At 44.5% G+C, this 16663-nt stretch overlaps 2 protein-coding genes across 6 annotated transcripts in view; both read left to right on the top strand.

The window, feature by feature from the left end:
* The first annotated feature begins 1004 nt into the window (after nt 1-1004).
* Nucleotides 1005-12895, top strand: zgc:66479 (uncharacterized protein LOC327541 homolog). The gene is made up of 4 exons (XM_056424084.1): nt 1005-1449; nt 9059-9546; nt 9755-9824; nt 10463-12895. The coding sequence occupies exons 1-4, from the start codon at nt 1168-1170 to the stop codon at nt 12893-12895; spliced, it is 3273 nt and encodes a 1090-aa protein (XP_056280059.1). The 5' UTR covers nt 1005-1167.
* LOC130199550 (protein phosphatase 1 regulatory subunit 12B-like) overlaps nt 12172-16663 on the top strand; it is a 22040-nt gene continuing 17548 nt past the window's right edge. The window contains exons 1-2 of one of the 5 annotated variants that reach the window (XM_056423150.1): nt 12172-12887; nt 12993-15454. In XM_056423150.1, the coding sequence (XP_056279125.1) occupies nt 15435-15454 (20 nt within the window). In that variant the 5' untranslated portion in view covers nt 12172-12887; nt 12993-15434. The remainder of the gene's footprint in view (nt 12888-12992; nt 15455-16663) is intronic. The other 4 variants (XM_056423155.1, XM_056423154.1, XM_056423152.1 and 1 more) reach the window with 4 other exon arrangements.

The following is a 16663-nucleotide window of genomic DNA, read 5'->3' as shown; positions in this document are numbered from 1 at the left end:
AAAATCAATTAAAGTATAGGGAAATAAGAGCTATGGAAAAAGAGAGAGACTAAATCTATTTCTTAAGGATCAAACAAGGCTTTAATAAAGAGAGTGCACAGACAAATGAAATACTCTGAGCAGTGTTCAGATGAAGTCAGATGGGATGTAACAAGGTATCATTATTTTTTAAATGTGCCCTTTCCAGCTAAAGCCCTGTATGTTTTCTAATTAGCCCCGAATGTTAATTTAAAAAAAAAAAAAAAAAGATTTGGCACACAAGTGGTTAACACCTCCAGGTCGCACGTGACGTCATTCACCCAAAACAGCGGAGTCAGGCTGGCAGCAGGCGCACGTAACAGCAAGCTACTGTCTGAGAGTGTTTCTATGTCTAAAAATTTCGCTGCTTCACTCATCTGCTTCACTCTTCTGGGCTAAGCCCAGCGCCGCCGCTCCCATAACGCGCACTACGCGCTGCGCGTAGGGCACCAAGTCCTGAGGGGGCTCCACAAAATAGAACAAGAGATATATTTAATCGCTCAGCAGCACCCCCGTTAACACTACTCGGGTCGCATCGCTCTGCCGTGATGCGCGCCGACACATCCGCGCACACAGGTGAGCACACTCTCACTAGCCCCCCCCCCCTAGAGACGCCCCTTTTCCTTTCCATAATCTGCAATAATATTACATGTTTTTTTTCTATTGTAAAGGACGCTGTCGGCTCCTATAATGAAGTGAATTGTATAAACTCATTAGTGTCAGCATTATACCGTTAGAACCCGTCTCGTGGCCCCGGAAACAGACTAATGTGGCCTCGTGCAGCGAGGAGGAGAAACAGTAACCGCACGTGGAGATGACAGCGGGCGCACATGGTGACTGAGCCTCAGCCCCCCCCCCTCTCCCAGCTGGCAGCCACGCCCCCCCCCCCCCACCCCCACTCCCCCTCCCCTTCTTCCTGAATGGACTAGCACGCTGCCTGCGGACCACGCCCCCCTCCCTCGCAAGCCTGGCTCATCTTCGGCTCTGCCACCGCTCCGCCGCAGCCTCTCGGGGTTTTTTTGTTGCGTTTTTTGAGTCTTCTGAAAGGAAAAAACCGGCGCGCACACTTCTAGTTCCAGTCCAGTCCGGTTGAACCCTCTCGAATTTCACCTTCTCTGCCCGCCTGGAACATTGTGTCCTTTTTTCGAAATGACCGCAAAGCATCGCAAAGGGAAAGGCGCACACAAGCACGAAGACGATGGCCTGTTCAAAAGCGACGCGGCGCAGTCCGAAGTTGGCGCTGGGCTCAACAGCTGCGCTCTCCTCCTGGCTTTATTCCTGCTGATCGTGATTGGCGGCGCCACCGGCGCCTGGTTCTGCTTCCAGCAGCACCAAACTTTAACCTACTTAACGGACAATCTCATGGGCATGCAGATGAAAATAGTGAAACTGCAGTCCTCCCATGAAGCAATGCGGCAGTCAAGCAGTGAGGTAAGACACAAGACAAATAAAGAAGTCTTTTCCTGTGATGCTATAAAAAAAAGTCACTATAACCGGAGAGTACGCCTCCTGTCATATATATCCTCACCCAGTATATTGCCCTTCTAATATACCCTTTGACTAAATGAGAAAAGGCCTCTGCACATGCTCACACTGCCACCTCCAAGGGAGGAAAGTTGAGACCTGCAGGCCTCTCAGATTTCAAAATGCCAACAGCCAGTTGGCATTACAGTGAGTACAAAACGCTGCTATTTCTAACATCCAGCTGCTGGCGTTTCTTATGAGGATGACCCTTGACCTCCAACTGCAGGGACTTTTCTCCCCGATTCAAATATTGTGGATCGAGCTCGGTATCAAAAGTTCTGTGGGAAATGTCCGTGGAACACACGATTCTAAAGCCGTGCAGAGGATGCTGCCAACATAGTGAGAAACAAGACTGTGGAGAAGGGCTAAACTTAGACTGATACTGAACACCGAATCAGAGGCTGGTTTACAGGCCATCGGAAAGATTGTGTAATAACAGAACGTGATGATGAAAGTGATGATCATGTAACACCCTGTTCTGTTTCTCCTGTGTTCCGTGTCTCCTATGTCTCCTCTGTGTCTCCTCTGTCTTAATTGTTTAATTCCCTGCACCTGCCCTCAGCCACTCTTGTCTCGTTACTGTCTGATGTCGTACACCTGTTCCCGCCTATATATTGTGTCAGTCTTTCCCTTGTCTGGGGTCGGATTGTCGTCTCTAGTTCCGCGTCCTTTTCCCGTCGTCCTGTCCGTGTTCCTGGTTCTGCCTGTTGACCCTGCCTGCCCTGAAGCTGGATTCTCTCCCTGCCCCTTTGGGACCTTGTTTTTTTGTAAACTGTCTTGCCTCATTAAAGAGTGCTTTTTTTTTGTTATTTAAAAACAAGAATTAAACAATTAAGGTCTGAAAAGGGCAGACACGGAACACAGGTTAAACAGGGCAGGTCAGGCTTCTGAATCATCTGTATCTCCGAAAGGAAATAATGTCGGAATACAGTGTAGTAATAGTACTATACTTCAATAAACCTTTATTCTTACAGTCGTATGTATCCACGTGAATGAACGGACTCTGTTCATGGCTGCTTTGAGACACATTTCCCTTCACCTGTGACGTGAATAGAATTCCATTTAAGTTGCTGCAGGGAGATTTTTTTTAATGAACTTTAATAAATGTGTCAAACACTTGAGAACGGCTCTGCCAGCTCGGTCTTGTTACAGACGTGTTTCCTGTTCCAGCAGCAGTGGGTTTACTTGGAAGGTTGCACCAACCCAACGCTGGCTGGCTGATACTGTCCTGCGATTGGCTCCTGACGAACATACTTCAGTATCTGATCAGATCTGTTCTGAGTAAAGAAAATGCTTTATTCATTTTATGGCTTTATATGCCCTGGAGGAGACGTATTTTCTTTCTGAATTGATAACTAAGCACATTTGAATTAAAAAAACATCTTTCACATGTCTGTAACATCAGTACCATAATAGTTTATTAAGAATAATAATACTAATAATAATAATAATAATACATTACATTTCTATAGCGCTTTTCAAAATACTCAAAGACGCTGTACAACACATAGTTAAACTAGAATGGGCACTCGGTAGAGCGCATACCTTCGCATATCACAAGATTGGGCATTGAATTATGAACATTTTGGCATTAGTTGCATGCCAATTGGACAAAAATGTATCGTGCTATGGAAAAAAAAAGATTTTGACCTTTCCATCACCTTTGACCCGATTGATCCCAAAATCTAATCAAATGGTCCCCGGATAATAACCAATCATCCCACCAAATTTCATGCGATTCAAGAATATTTTGACCTGTTCATGACCTTTGACCTTGACCTTTGACCCGATCGATCCCAAAATCTAATCAACTGGTCCCCGGATAATAACCAATCATCCCACCAAATTTCATGCGATTCGGTTCAATGCTTTTTGAGTTTTGCGAATAACACGCATACAAATAAATAAATAAATACACGGCGATCAAAACATAACCTTCCGCATTTTCAATGCGAAGGTAATAAATAAATGAATAAATACACGGCGATCAAAACATAACCTTCCGCATTTTCAATGCGAAGGTAATAAATAAATAAATACACGGCGATCAAAACATAACCTTCCGAATTTTCAATGCGAAGGTAAAAAGGCAATCATGTCTTTCAAGCCGCCGCGGGCGTGGCGTGCAGCATCCGGCCCGCCTTGTGTTTGACTTCAAAATAAAAGCACAGGATTTTTTTCTTCTTAATTTTTTAAAAAGAAAAGCCGATCTTTCAAGCCGCGCGGGCGTGGCGTGCAACATCTGGCCCTGCGGGCCTTGTGTTTGACTTCAAAATAAAAGCACAGGATTTCTTTTCTTTCATTTTATTTTAAAGTAACATTATGTAACAATTGTACCTTAAAATAACAGCTTGAAAAAAATGGTGCCGCTACAATGACTTTTAATATGGCGATTTGCGGCTCCGCCATTGCCATCGGGGGTCTGTGGGGAAATAACTCCGCTATGTAGGATTCTGGAGCCGCCCGCTCCGGGGCGGATGTACTTCGACCTGCTTTCTGGCAGTGATTACGCAATGTCATAAAGTGCCAGTCCACGCTCGCAGCTACAGTATAAGGGTAGCTTTTTTATGTAGCTTTTTGGTGTTGTCAACAATATTGTATTCGATCACACGTACTCCACATTCAAACATTTAGAAAACAACGTATATAGGCTGAAACGCGATCGGTATTTCATCTCAACTAAATGTTGTCATTCTTTGGTTATGTTGTAACAATTCGCCCTTAGAAACTCAATCAAGGGGAAAAGGTACAATACGCTAAAAAAAAGGGAATGGGCGGATCTGCGAATTCTGGTGTTAACTCGCTCTGCTCAAATGGTCGTAAAAGAAAAACACACAGTCGATATGCGGAAACCCAAATGTTATGATATTAAATCAAATTCAATGCATCTGCAAGCCCCCAAAATGAACACATCCACTACAAACAATCAAACCCACTCAAAACGAAGTATAATCCCCGGATCCCGACAGTCCCAAAGTCTTTGCAGTCCCCCAAAACAAAAGTAAATGACTGCACGCGCACCCCCCCCCCCAAAAGCCGGCAAACAGCTGACCGACCAGGCGGAAACGTGGCGAGGTGCCGCGTTCAATCCCCGCGCTACTTCACACTAGTCCGGTAGGTGCTGGGCCCAGTTCACAGTGTTCCTGCGCAGTCTTCGTATTAGTGATCCCGCCCGTTGGTATAAATCCAAAATAGAAACAGTCACCGGATTGCTTCTACCGGGCTGCATCTATCGTAACTGGGTATTTACGACACTGAAGTAAACGTTAAATACCTCAAAAACTGAAGGGGGCGCTAAAAGGGAAAAACTACATAATGGGGCTTTAAGAAAAGGCGATCATGTCTTTCAAGCCGCCGCGTGCGTGGCGGGCAGCATTCGGCCCTGCGGGCCTTGTGTTTGACTTCAAAATAAAAGCACAGGATTTCTTTTCTTACATTTTATTTTAAGAAAAGGCGATCATGACTTTCAAGCCGCCGCATGCATGGCGGGCAGCATCCGGCCCTGCGGGCCTTGTGTTTGACTTCAAAATTAAAGCACAGGATTTTAATTCTTCAAACTAAAACCACAGGATTTTTTTTCTTAAATTCTTTTTAAGAAAATGCGATCATGTTTTTCAAGCCACTGCAGGCGTGGCGTGCAACATCCGGCCCGCGGGCCTTGTGTTTGACTTCAAAATAAAAGCACAGGATTTTTTTTCTTACAATTTTTGTCTTGAAAGAAAAGGCGATCAAGTCTTTTAAGCCGCCGCGGGCGTGGTGGGCAGCATCCGGCCTGCGGACCATGTGTTTGACACCTGTGATCTAGAGCACAAGGGTCAAACACAAGGGCCGCGAGCCTAGTCTGGCCTCCACGTCATTTTATGTGGCCCCCGTCGACTTTAAAGACATCGATAACCTTTGCCTGGGCAAAAAGAAATGTAAGCAAAAGATACTGTGCTTTTATTTTGAAGGTAACTTTCTACGCAGAAAACCACTGACCCAGATCAGTTGAAAACCACTGCCCCAGACCACATCTGTCACAAATGTTCTTATTCTCAACTGTGAACATTTTTGGAACAAAGTTGGTGTAATAATGTGCGTTTGATCTTTGATACAGTAATGTGGGTTTAATTTCTGATTGAATGGATTTATGTTATAATAGAAGAAGTTGCTTACATATGGATACAGGGATGTATCTTCACGTCTCATGGGGTCATCATATCTGCCTGATGGATCATCGAGGTCTGGGTCGTGGAATTCCTGCTCCTGACTACGCCACTGTCCTGTTGAGACTCCGCCCACTGTTGAGACTCCGCCCACTCCTCCTCCCCACCGCCATCTGCCTGATGGATCGTGGAGGTCTCCATCGTGGAATATGCCTACTATGAACTATTCATACACTCTGTCACATTCATTGAATGTATTTAAACTCTAAATCTGTCCTTCTGTACACATTACATCTATTGTCCTGTCCATCCTGGAGAGGGATCCTCCTCTGTTGCTCTCCTGAAGGTTTCTTCCCTTTTTTTCCCCCTGAAGGGTTATTTGGGAGTTTTTCCTGATCCGATGCGAGGTTTTGGGGCAGGGATGTCTATGTGTACAGATTGTAAAGCACTCCGAGACAAATTTGTAATTTGTGAAATTGGGCTATACAAATAAACTGAATTGAATTGAATTGAATTGAATGTCTATGTGTACAGATTGTAAATAAACTGAATTGAACACATAAACCGTCATTCACAACTACTAATATTATTAATATGTAAATAATGCACATAAACCGCTCTTAGTCTAGGCTCTCCCCTGAGACCTGTTTACCAGGGGCTAATGACCCGGACAACGCAGCTCCCAGGATCACGAGCCTCTCAAACTCCTCCACCACGTTAAGGTGGCGGTTCACGGAGGAGATTTTTTTTGTGTGGAAAAACCTGAGCACCAGGTTAAAAAAACCACTTGGATAAATCAATTGTTTTAATAGTAAATAAATTGTAATAATTTTGAATTTTGTATTTGAATTTGGAATTTGAATTTTGGATATTGTGGGAAAACCTGAGCTCCAGGTTAATAAAACCCACTTGGTTAAACATATTTAGTATTAAAACAATAGATTTTATTTGTGTGGAAAAACCTGAGCACCAGGTTTAAAAAACCCACATGGATTAATCAATTGTTTTAATTGTAAATAAATTGTAATAATTTTGGATTTTGTGGAAAAACCTGAGCACCAGGTTTATAGAACCCACTTGGTTAAATATATTTAGTATTAAAACAATTGATTTTTTTGTGTGTGGAAAAACCTGAGCACCAGGTTAAAAAAAACCACTTGGATTAATTAATTGTTTTAATAGTAAATATATTTAACTAATTTTGAATTTTGTATTTTTTTTGGGGGGGTGGGGGGATCTGAGCACCTGGGTAATAAAACCCACTTGGTTAAACATATTTAGTATGAAAACAATAGATTTTTTGTGTGTGGAAAAACCTGAGCACCAGGTTAAAAAACCCACTTGGATTAATCAATTGTTTTAATAGAAAATATATTTAACTAATTTTGAATTATTTTTTTGGTGGGGAAAAACCTGAGCACCAGGTTTATAGAACCCACTTGGTTAAATATATTTAGTATTAAAACAATTGATTTTTGTTGTTGTGGAAAAACCTGAGCACCAGGTTAAAAAAACCCACTTGGATTAATTAATTGTTTTAATAGTAAATATATTTAACTAATTTTGAATTTTGTATTTTTTTGGGGGGGGTGGGGGGATCTGAGCACCTGGGTAATAAAACCCACTTGGTTAAACATATTTAGTATGAAAACAATAGATTTTTTGTGTGTGGAAAAACCTGAGCACCAGGTTAAAAAACCCACTTGGATTAATCAATTGTTTTAATAGTAAATATATTTAACTAATTTAGAATTTTGTATTTGGGGGGGGGGGGGGGGGGGATCTGAGCACCTGGGTCATAAAACCCACTGAATGTTGAATGAATAGCGTTTGTCATTCACACACTGATGGAGGATCTACCTCCATCAGCGCATCACCTGCCTATCAGGACTATATTCACAAACCGTAGTACAACTACAGGGGCAATGGCCGACCCCTGTTCCCCGTGACCCGTCGGCGCTCCCAGGATCACGAGCCTCTCAAACTCCTCCACCACGTTAAGGTGGCGGTTCACGGAAGAGATTTTTTTTTTTGTTGGAAAAACCTGAGCACCAGGTTAAAAAAAACACTTGGATTAATCAATTGTTTTAATAGTAAATACATTGTAATAATTTAGAATTTTGTATTTGAATTTGGAATTTGAATTTGGGATTTTGTGGGAAAACCTGAGCTCCAGGTTAATAAAACCCACTTGGTTAAACATATTTAGAATTAAAACAATTGATTTTTCTTTGTGTGGAAAAACCTGAGCACCAGGTTTAAAAAACCCACTTGGATGAATCAATTGTTTTAATATTAAATATATTTAACTAATTTTGAATTTTGTATTGGGGGGGGGGGGAATCTGAGCACTTGGGTAATAAAACCCACTGAATGTTGAATGAATAGCATTTGTCATTCACACACTGATGGAGGATCTACCTCCATCAGCGCATCACCTGCCTATCAGGACTACATTCACAAACCGTAGTACAACTACAGGGGCAATGGCGTGCAGCATCCGGCCCGTGGGGCTTGTGTTTGACTTCAAAATAAAAGCACAGGATTTTTTTTCTTACATTTTTTAAAAGAAAAGACGATCTTGTCTTTCAAGCCGCCACGGGCGTGGCGTGCAACATCTGGCCCGCGGGCCTTGTGTTTGACTTCAAAATAAAAGCACAGGATTTGTTTTTCTTCATTTTATTTTAAGACTAGAATGGGCACTCAGTAGAGCGCATACCTTCGCATATCACAAGATTGGGCATTGAATTATGAACATTTTGGCATTAGTTGCATGCCAATTGGACAAAAATGTATCGTGCTATGGGGAAAAAAAAGATTTTGATCTTTCCATGACCTTTGACCCGATTGATCCCAAAATCTAATCAACTGGTCCCCGGATAATAACCAATCATCCCACCAAATTTCATGCGATTCGTTTCATGGCTTTTTGAGTTCTGCGAATAACACGCATACAAATAAATAAATACACGGCGATCAAAACATAACCTTCAGCATTTTCAATGCGAAGGTAAATATCCTAAAAGCTATGCATTAAAAATAACTAAAATTAAAATAAAAACAAACGATAAAAGCAAATAAGAACATAGAGAGCACACAATCCCACATTAAAAGCAGTTTTGAACAGGTGGGTTTTGATTTGTGATTTGAACAATGAAAGTTCGGTGCAGTCTCGGATGATTTTGGGGAGAGAGTTCCAGAGGGAGGGGGCAGGAATGGAGAAGGCTCTGTCACCCCATGTCCGGTGCTTGGTCCTAATGTTCCACTTCTAGTGCAGTGTGGCGACTGATGGGGGCACCGGTTCAGTCACAGTGACAGTCGCACCAAGTGGCCATGTTGACCCGCCCTCGCCCCTGTCTGTCACTTTGCAGCAGCACGCGTCAGAGGGCCTGGAGACCCGGCTGGATGCCCTGGAGGATTCCTACGCGCTGGCCCAGAAACAGGTGGGCGTGGCCCTGGCGACGGCCGAGCAGCTCAAGACGTCAGAGCTCCCCACCCAGGTGCTGTCGCTCCACACGGAGATGAGAGCCCGCCTGGCGGAGATGCGGCAGGCCAGCGTGTCCCCGGAGCAGCTGAGCCAGCTGCAGGCCGCGCTGAGGGGGAAGAGCGACGAGTTCGAGGGCGTCAGGATTCAGGTGGGCGGCCTGGCGGCGCTGAGCGCCGAGCTGTCCCGGGAGGTCCGGGGCTTGGCGGGCGGCGCCGGGGAGGCGGAGTCGCGGCTCGAGGAGACGGCGGGACGGGTCGCCGCGCTGAGCGCCACCTTGGACGGACGAGCCGCCGAGGTGCTCGGCCTGAAGGAGCGGCTGGACGCCTACCGGGCTCAGCTCGAGGCCAGCACCCTGGAGATGGCTGCTGTCAGGTGGGTTGGGGGGGGGGGGGGGAGCAGCCTTTGCAGCTGTGGAGGAAATAGCTCACTTCCTCTCGCCCATAACTTTATCTTGACTTTGTCAAAGCCCCTTTAGCTGACACTGCCTTATTGGGGGAGACCATTCATTCTATAATATCATCCATACTGTTATTCTTATGTGACAATTTCCAAAACCATAATTTCCCTCCCTGTCTTTCAGAGGGTTGCTCGAGAGTGAACAGTCGCAGCGGCTCCAGCGGGCCAGTGAGGAGGAGGAGCCGCCCAGTACGGTACGTCAGAGTCTGAACTCTGAACACTGGGCTCAGCTGCAGGAGAACATGCAGAATCAGGTCGCCCAGGAAACCAAAAATCACACCAGCCTATCAGATTGAGCCTGACAGTCCAACTGATTTGTCATTTTGTTTCACTTCACTCACTCAGGCTGACACTGCGCACCCTCCGCACATCTCATCCAGGCATGTCACCAATTTTCTTCATAGAGTTTTTTATTAATGTTAAAGCTATTCTTAACCCTGGCCAGAAAGCCCTGATTGGACGATTTATTCTCCAACTGGCTGAAATAACGGTCAACCCCGAGAGTGCTCATATTTCATATCATACTTTATCTATAATGGCAGAACATGCCCTGGCTCACACACTGTCACATGGTCTCTATTTCTGTCCACTTTGTGCCCAAAGGGAACCGTAATGAGATTTTCATCTCGTTAATTTGAAGGCTCTAATTGCCCGTCATGGAGTCTCTGATGGATTTACATCTACATTTACTCACATACGTTGTCATTTTGATCTTATCCCATTTGCCAAGCCACCGTGACATCCAGAAAGCGGACCTGTGAATCATTTTCTTTCCAGACTCTGGTCCACCATGAACTCACATGCAGCACTCCATTGCTTTCTATTGCCGTAGGCGGAGGGACAGACGGAGGAAGAGACAGCGGAAGAAGAGGAAGCTGCAGCAACTGAAGAAGAGGCACTTCCCGCAGATGTAGAACAAGAGGCGTCCAACCCAGAAGAAGAGGCACTTCCTGTAGAGGAAGAGGTGTCTAACCCAAAAGAAGAGGCACTTCCTGCCGACGTAGAGGAAGAGGTGTCTAACTCAGAAGAAGAGGCACTTCCTGCAGATGTAGAGGAAGAGGTGTCTAACCCAGAAGAAGAGGCACTTCCTGCAGACGTAGAGGAAGAGGTGTCCAACTCAGAAGAAGAGGCACTTCCTGCAGACGTAGAGGAAGAGGTGTCTAACTCAGAAGAAGAGGCACTTCCTGCAGACGTAGAGGAAGAGGTGTCTAACCCAGAAGAAGAGGCACTTCCTGCAGCCGTAGAGGAAGAGGTGTCCAACTCAGAAGAAGAGGCACTTCCTGCAGACGTAGAGGAAGAGGTGTCCAACTCAAAAGAAGAGGCACTTCCTGCAGACGTAGAGGAAGAGGTGTCCAACTCAGAAGAAGAGGCACTTCCTGCAGACGTAGAGGAAGAGGTGTCTAACCCAGAAGAAGAGGCACTTCCTGCAGACGTAGAGGAAGAGGTGTCCAACTCAGAAGAACAGGCACTTCCTGCAGACGTAGAGGAAGAGGTGTCTAACCCAGAAGAAGAGGCACTTCCTGCAGACGTAGAGGAAGAGGTGTCTAACCCAGAAGAAGAGGCACTTCCTGAAGACGTAGAGGAAGAGGTGTCTAACCCAGAAGAAGAGGCACTTCCTGCAGACGTAGAGGAAGAGGTGTCTAACCCAGAAGAAGAGGCACTTCCTGAAGACGTAGAGGAAGAGGTGTCCAACTCAGAAGAAGAGGCACTTCCTGCAGACGTAGAGGAAGAGGTGTCCGACTCAGAAGAAGTGGCACTTCCTGCAGACGTAGAGGAAGAGGTGTCCAACTCAAAAGAAGAGGCACTTCCTGCAGAGGAAGAGGTGTCCAACTCAAAAGAAGAGGCACTTCCTGCAGATATAGAGGAAGAGGTGTCCAACTCAAAAGAAGAGGCACTTCCTGCAGACGTAGAGGAAGAGGTGTCTAACCCAGAAGAAGAGGCACTTCCTGCAGACGTAGAGGAAGAGGTGTCTAACCCAGAAGAAGAGGCACTTCCTGAAGACGTAGAGGAAGAGGTATCCAACTCAGAAGAAGAGGCACTTCCTGCAGACGTAGAGGAAGAGGTGTCCAACTCAGAAGAAGAGGCACTTCCTGCAGACGTAGAGGAAGAGGTGTCCAACTCAAAAGAAGAGGCACTTCCTGCAGACGTAGAGGAAGAGGTGTCCAACTCAGAAGAAGAGGCACTTCCTGCAGATGTAGATGAAGAGGTGTCTAACCCAGAAGAAGAGGCACTTCCTGCAGACGTAGAGGAAGAGGTGTCCAACTCAGAAGAAGAGGCACTTCCTGCAGACGATGAGGAAGAGGTGTCTAACCCAGAAGAAGAGGCACTTCCTGCAGACGTAGAGGAAGAGGTGTCCAACTCAGAAGAAGAGGCACTTCCTGCAGACGTAGAGGAAGAGGTGTCTAACCCAGAAGAAGAGGCACTTCCTGCAGACGTAGAGGAAGAGGTGTCCAACTCAGAAGAAGAGGCACTTCCTGCAGACGTAGAGGAAGAGGTGTCTAACCCAGAAGAAGAGGCACTTCCTGCAGACGTAGAGGAAGAGGTGTCCAACTCAGAAGAAGAGGCACTTCCTGCAGACGTAGAGGAAGAGGTGTCTAACCCAGAAGAAGAGGCACTTCCTGCAGACGTAGAGGAAGAGGTGTCTAACCCAGAAGAAGAGGCACTTCCTGCAGACGTAGAGGAAGAGGTGTCTAACCCAGAAGAAGAGGCACTTCCTGAAGATGTAGAACAAGAAGTGTCCCACTCAGAAGAAGAGGCACTTCCTGCAGACGTAGAGGAAGAGGTGTCCAACTCACAGGAAGAGGCACATCCTGCCGACGTCCAACAAGAGGCGTCCGAGGAAGAGGAAGAGGCAGATGAAGGAGGAGACGCCGCTGCACAGGAGGAAGCAGCTGTCGAGCAGGAGGACTCTGTGACTGATGAAACTGCTCCTGCAGAGGAGGTGGAGGCCGTAAAGGAGGATCAAATGGAGCAAGACGAGCCGGGCGCCTTACCAGAAAAGACGGCAGAGGGGGAGCAGATTGAAGAAGAGCCTGAAGAGGAGAACCAGGAAGCTGATGAAGAGGCGAGGCACACAGCAGCAGAGGAGGAGGAGGAGGAGGAAGAGGAGATGTTGTCTGAAGGAGAAAATGGACTGGGAGGGGAGGAAGTGACAGAAAGAGAGGAAGAACAGCAGGATGTAGCAGCTGAAGAGGAGGCAGAGGAGACGGATGAAGAAGAGGAGCCATTAGAAAATGATGATTTACCAGGAGATGAATGTGAGTGAGAATATATCCAGAAAACTCTTTTATTTTCCAATAATCATGTGTTACAGCACTGCTTTGCATCATGCTAACATGTTTTTGTTGTGCTGTGTTTTACAGACCAACGTGTCATCCCCCCCCATGCCGGACACGTCCTCAGATTATGATATGACACCGACTGCAGGAAGGCGGTGCTCCTGGTGGCTGTGGTTTGGGTGCAGTATTCATGATGCGGGTGCTCTTGGGACGGCAGACCTCAGTCAGAAGAAACCGGTCACTGTGCTGGACTCCAAGCTGAAACACGGACCTCAAAATATGACTCGGCTGTTACGTTAGGAGATTAATAACTCAGGGTTAACCTGCCCATAACAACCTCAGTAGCCTTAATCCACAGGACTCTTCATGATGGTCACGGCTCGGCTCCGTACGAAACTGTTGATCAATGCACTCGAAGCCATAAGAAATGTCAAAATGTTTCTTCTCACTGCCTGAAATGGATCGTCGGAGCATATTTTAGAAGGAAAAACTGTTATTATATCCCAGTTGTTTACTCAGGCAACACAGCCACCTAAAAATCATCTTTGATAAGATAAACGAGAACAATTCCTGAATGTTTTTAAAGTAAGGGACTAACTGTAGCTAATAGATTTCTTTTTTTAATTATTACTTTTTACATTACTTGAGGTTTGCTTAGATTTAAAACTTTTTACCTAATTAAAATTCCACTCAGACCTACACACTTGTCGTATTATAAAATGCAGTGGACTAAGTCCTCTACTTAGAACTGCTTCATCATCATTTTACTGCTTTAATACGTTTCTTTTACAAATTTAATGAATAACAGCGGCGTATTCTATGCATTCAAGGCCCTGCGAATAATGTTTCACCGTTGGGGAAACTGTTGTTTCTAACTTGAGAGGAGCCTCAGGGATAAATTACTCTATATATAGGTGGAAAACTATTGCCGCAAAATCTCTTCATCCAAAACGACACCGATTGGACTAATATTGATTGATCATAACGGTTCATAAAAGTCCAACAGGAGCAGAAACACACACAACAGACGACTGCATGATGCAGAGTCAGACTTTTTAAGCTTTAGGTTGCGGAGGAGAGATCTCCAGCAGGACACTGAGCCTAGAGGTCAAAACTATGTCGGGAATCCGAAATGCGCAGGAGTACCGGGGTTCATGTCACCAGATATGAACCCCGCCGAACGTGTCTGGGAACATTAGAAACAAAAAGGTTCAAAATATAAGGTTCAAATCCCAATACTTTGTCGCTGAGATGCTCTTAAGACAACTGGAATAAGGTGAAATCTTGACGAATGCAGAATAAATATGCAAGTTGCGATCAGGGCAAAAGAATAACATCAGTTATTAATAATGTGAAATATAATCGCGATACAATGAGCTCTTTTGAGACATAAATGATGTCAGATGTGGAATTATTACCTTTGACTTTTACAAAACGCACTGCGTCGGCACTTCTCATCTCACTTTGTCATGATTTTTTTTAAAATAAACCCTCGTTTCACTTCTGTATACTTGAATCCGTGCTCTTTTTTTCCGCACACAATTCATATGGACCATCTTGCTCGTGTATTCCCCTTAAAGCCAAAGCTCGACACCGCTTAGCCCCGAGTGCAATAAAGCTCAGTCGTTACCCAGAAACTATTTCAAACGCACCAATGAGCCACATGGGGCGCACTGGCTGACATGTTCATTCATTATGCACTATTTACTCCTTTTAATACAACATCTGCGTGTTTCATGTTTAAGGAGACAAACTTTAAAGAATAAGTATTGTAATATGCATTTATATTGGGCTGCAAATGTTAATAAATATCATATTGAATGTCCTAGAAGAAAAGATGCTCCCCTTAAATGTTATTCAAATTATTTTATATACATATGGCAGAGGGAAACTGCAGCCGGATCACAATATATGCATTCATACAACTTATCATCATATGATCAGCATCAAGAAATCTGTTTTATCTGCACACATGTTCAACTGTAGTGAGTCAAGACCTGCTTGCATTAAGACAGGGGTGTCCAACTCATTTTCACGATGGGTCACATCCGCATCATGGCCGCCTCTTAAAGGGCCGGTTGTAACACGTATATAAACGTATAACTACTCCCCAAGATATTGTTAAATAACTCTCTTGTCATTTAATTGTTTATTTGAGTGTATAAATATTGTACATCAAAAAATGTCTCAAATATTATAACATAAATCCATTTAATCTGAAACTTTCAAAATAAAAGCGCGGTAAATTTTCTTATAAATTTCTTGAAGAAAAGGTGATCGTATGTCTTTCAAGCCGTCGGGGGGGGCCACATGAAATGACGTGGCGGGCCAGATTCGTGTTATCCCGTCGTAAACAGGAAGTCTGAATCGATTGTGAGGATCAGAAGCTCTCCCCCCCCCTTTTCTCTCCCTCTCTCTCCCCCCTCTCGCTCTAATCGAGCCGGTTACAGTCTTTCCTTCAGCCCCTCCCACACATCACTGCTGCAGTGTCTCGCTGCCTCCCGTCTCTGACCTTCCACAGGGACCATGCAGGCATTTGCTCCCAGGTAAGTTTCAGAGACGCTGAGTCACGCTGTTCCGTTCCTGGATTCTTATTTCACCCATTTAATGTTCAGCCTGACAAGCCACTGGCAAAGCTCCTGGACCTGATGTTTGTCATCTTAATGTGTGACTCCGCTCTGTACTGCAGGCCTCATCCAACTGGTGTATTGTGAGCTTGCAGTTTGTTACTTTAAAGGCTGAGCATTAGTCCTTCTCTTTGATCAGCTTGTGTATGTACATTCGGAATGATTAGCCGAGGGTTATTATTCCGAGCAACTGTTAATTATTAACTTTTTTTAAGAGGATAATTCTGCTGTAGAGGCCTTCGGGTTTTCAGTTCTGGGTGGACAAAAACGAATATCTTTTGCATTGCACATTATACAGTGGAGTGAGTCTGTCAGGATGTGTGTCTCAGTAAACGCGGAGCAGAGGAGGGGCAGAACTCTCTGGGTAGAACACGAGGCTCGCCAGGATGCTTGCTCAGCTCTCTGTTTCTGTTCAGCCTCTTGCAGAAATTGGGCTGTGGTCTTCAACTCACAATGAACATGAATTGTCAGAGCATCTTGCCTTTTTTAATTCGATGTATTTCCGCTTTCAATAATATGTTGGGATGGTGCATAATGCATGGAGAAATGTCGAAAGTGTAAATCATGGGATGTTAGACCTGCTGATGCAGCATTATGTTTTAGTTGAAGATACACAGCAGGAGAAGTGGCTTTTTGCTTTTATTTTTTAGAAAATGAACATAACATTTGATATTACAATATACATTACTATGTTCCCAGAATTAAGATATATGTATTGTTTATGGAGAATATGGATAGATTATAATGTTGTGCTGCTAGCTAGTTACATTTTAAAGCCTGTGTCTCATGTTTTATCTGCTTCCTAAAAGAGAGATTTTAATTTTTTTAAATCCTAAATATTTAAATCGGACACTACCTGTAGCCTCTCACCAACAACATGAACATCTGGCTCCGGTGACACTTTGCAAGCCATCTTTGTGAAGAACATACAAAAAGTATTTTTAACATTCAGATGAAGGCAGGAAACTGAAAGACATTTAGTTATATTTGTCATTGTGGATGTGAGCTTAAGTGCAGCTTGTTCTTTGTTCTTTGCGTGCACATAATTCACTGTATCATCAGCATATGTTTGAATATCACACCCATTGCAGACGCTCGGCAAAGCATTAATGTGTAAACTGAATATTA

This window comes from Pseudoliparis swirei, chromosome 9, assembly GCF_029220125.1.
Source record: "Pseudoliparis swirei isolate HS2019 ecotype Mariana Trench chromosome 9, NWPU_hadal_v1, whole genome shotgun sequence".
NCBI lineage: Eukaryota > Metazoa > Chordata > Actinopteri > Perciformes > Liparidae > Pseudoliparis > Pseudoliparis swirei.
Note: the sequence above shows the minus strand (reverse complement) of the source record. Positions and strands in the feature narration are given on the sequence as shown.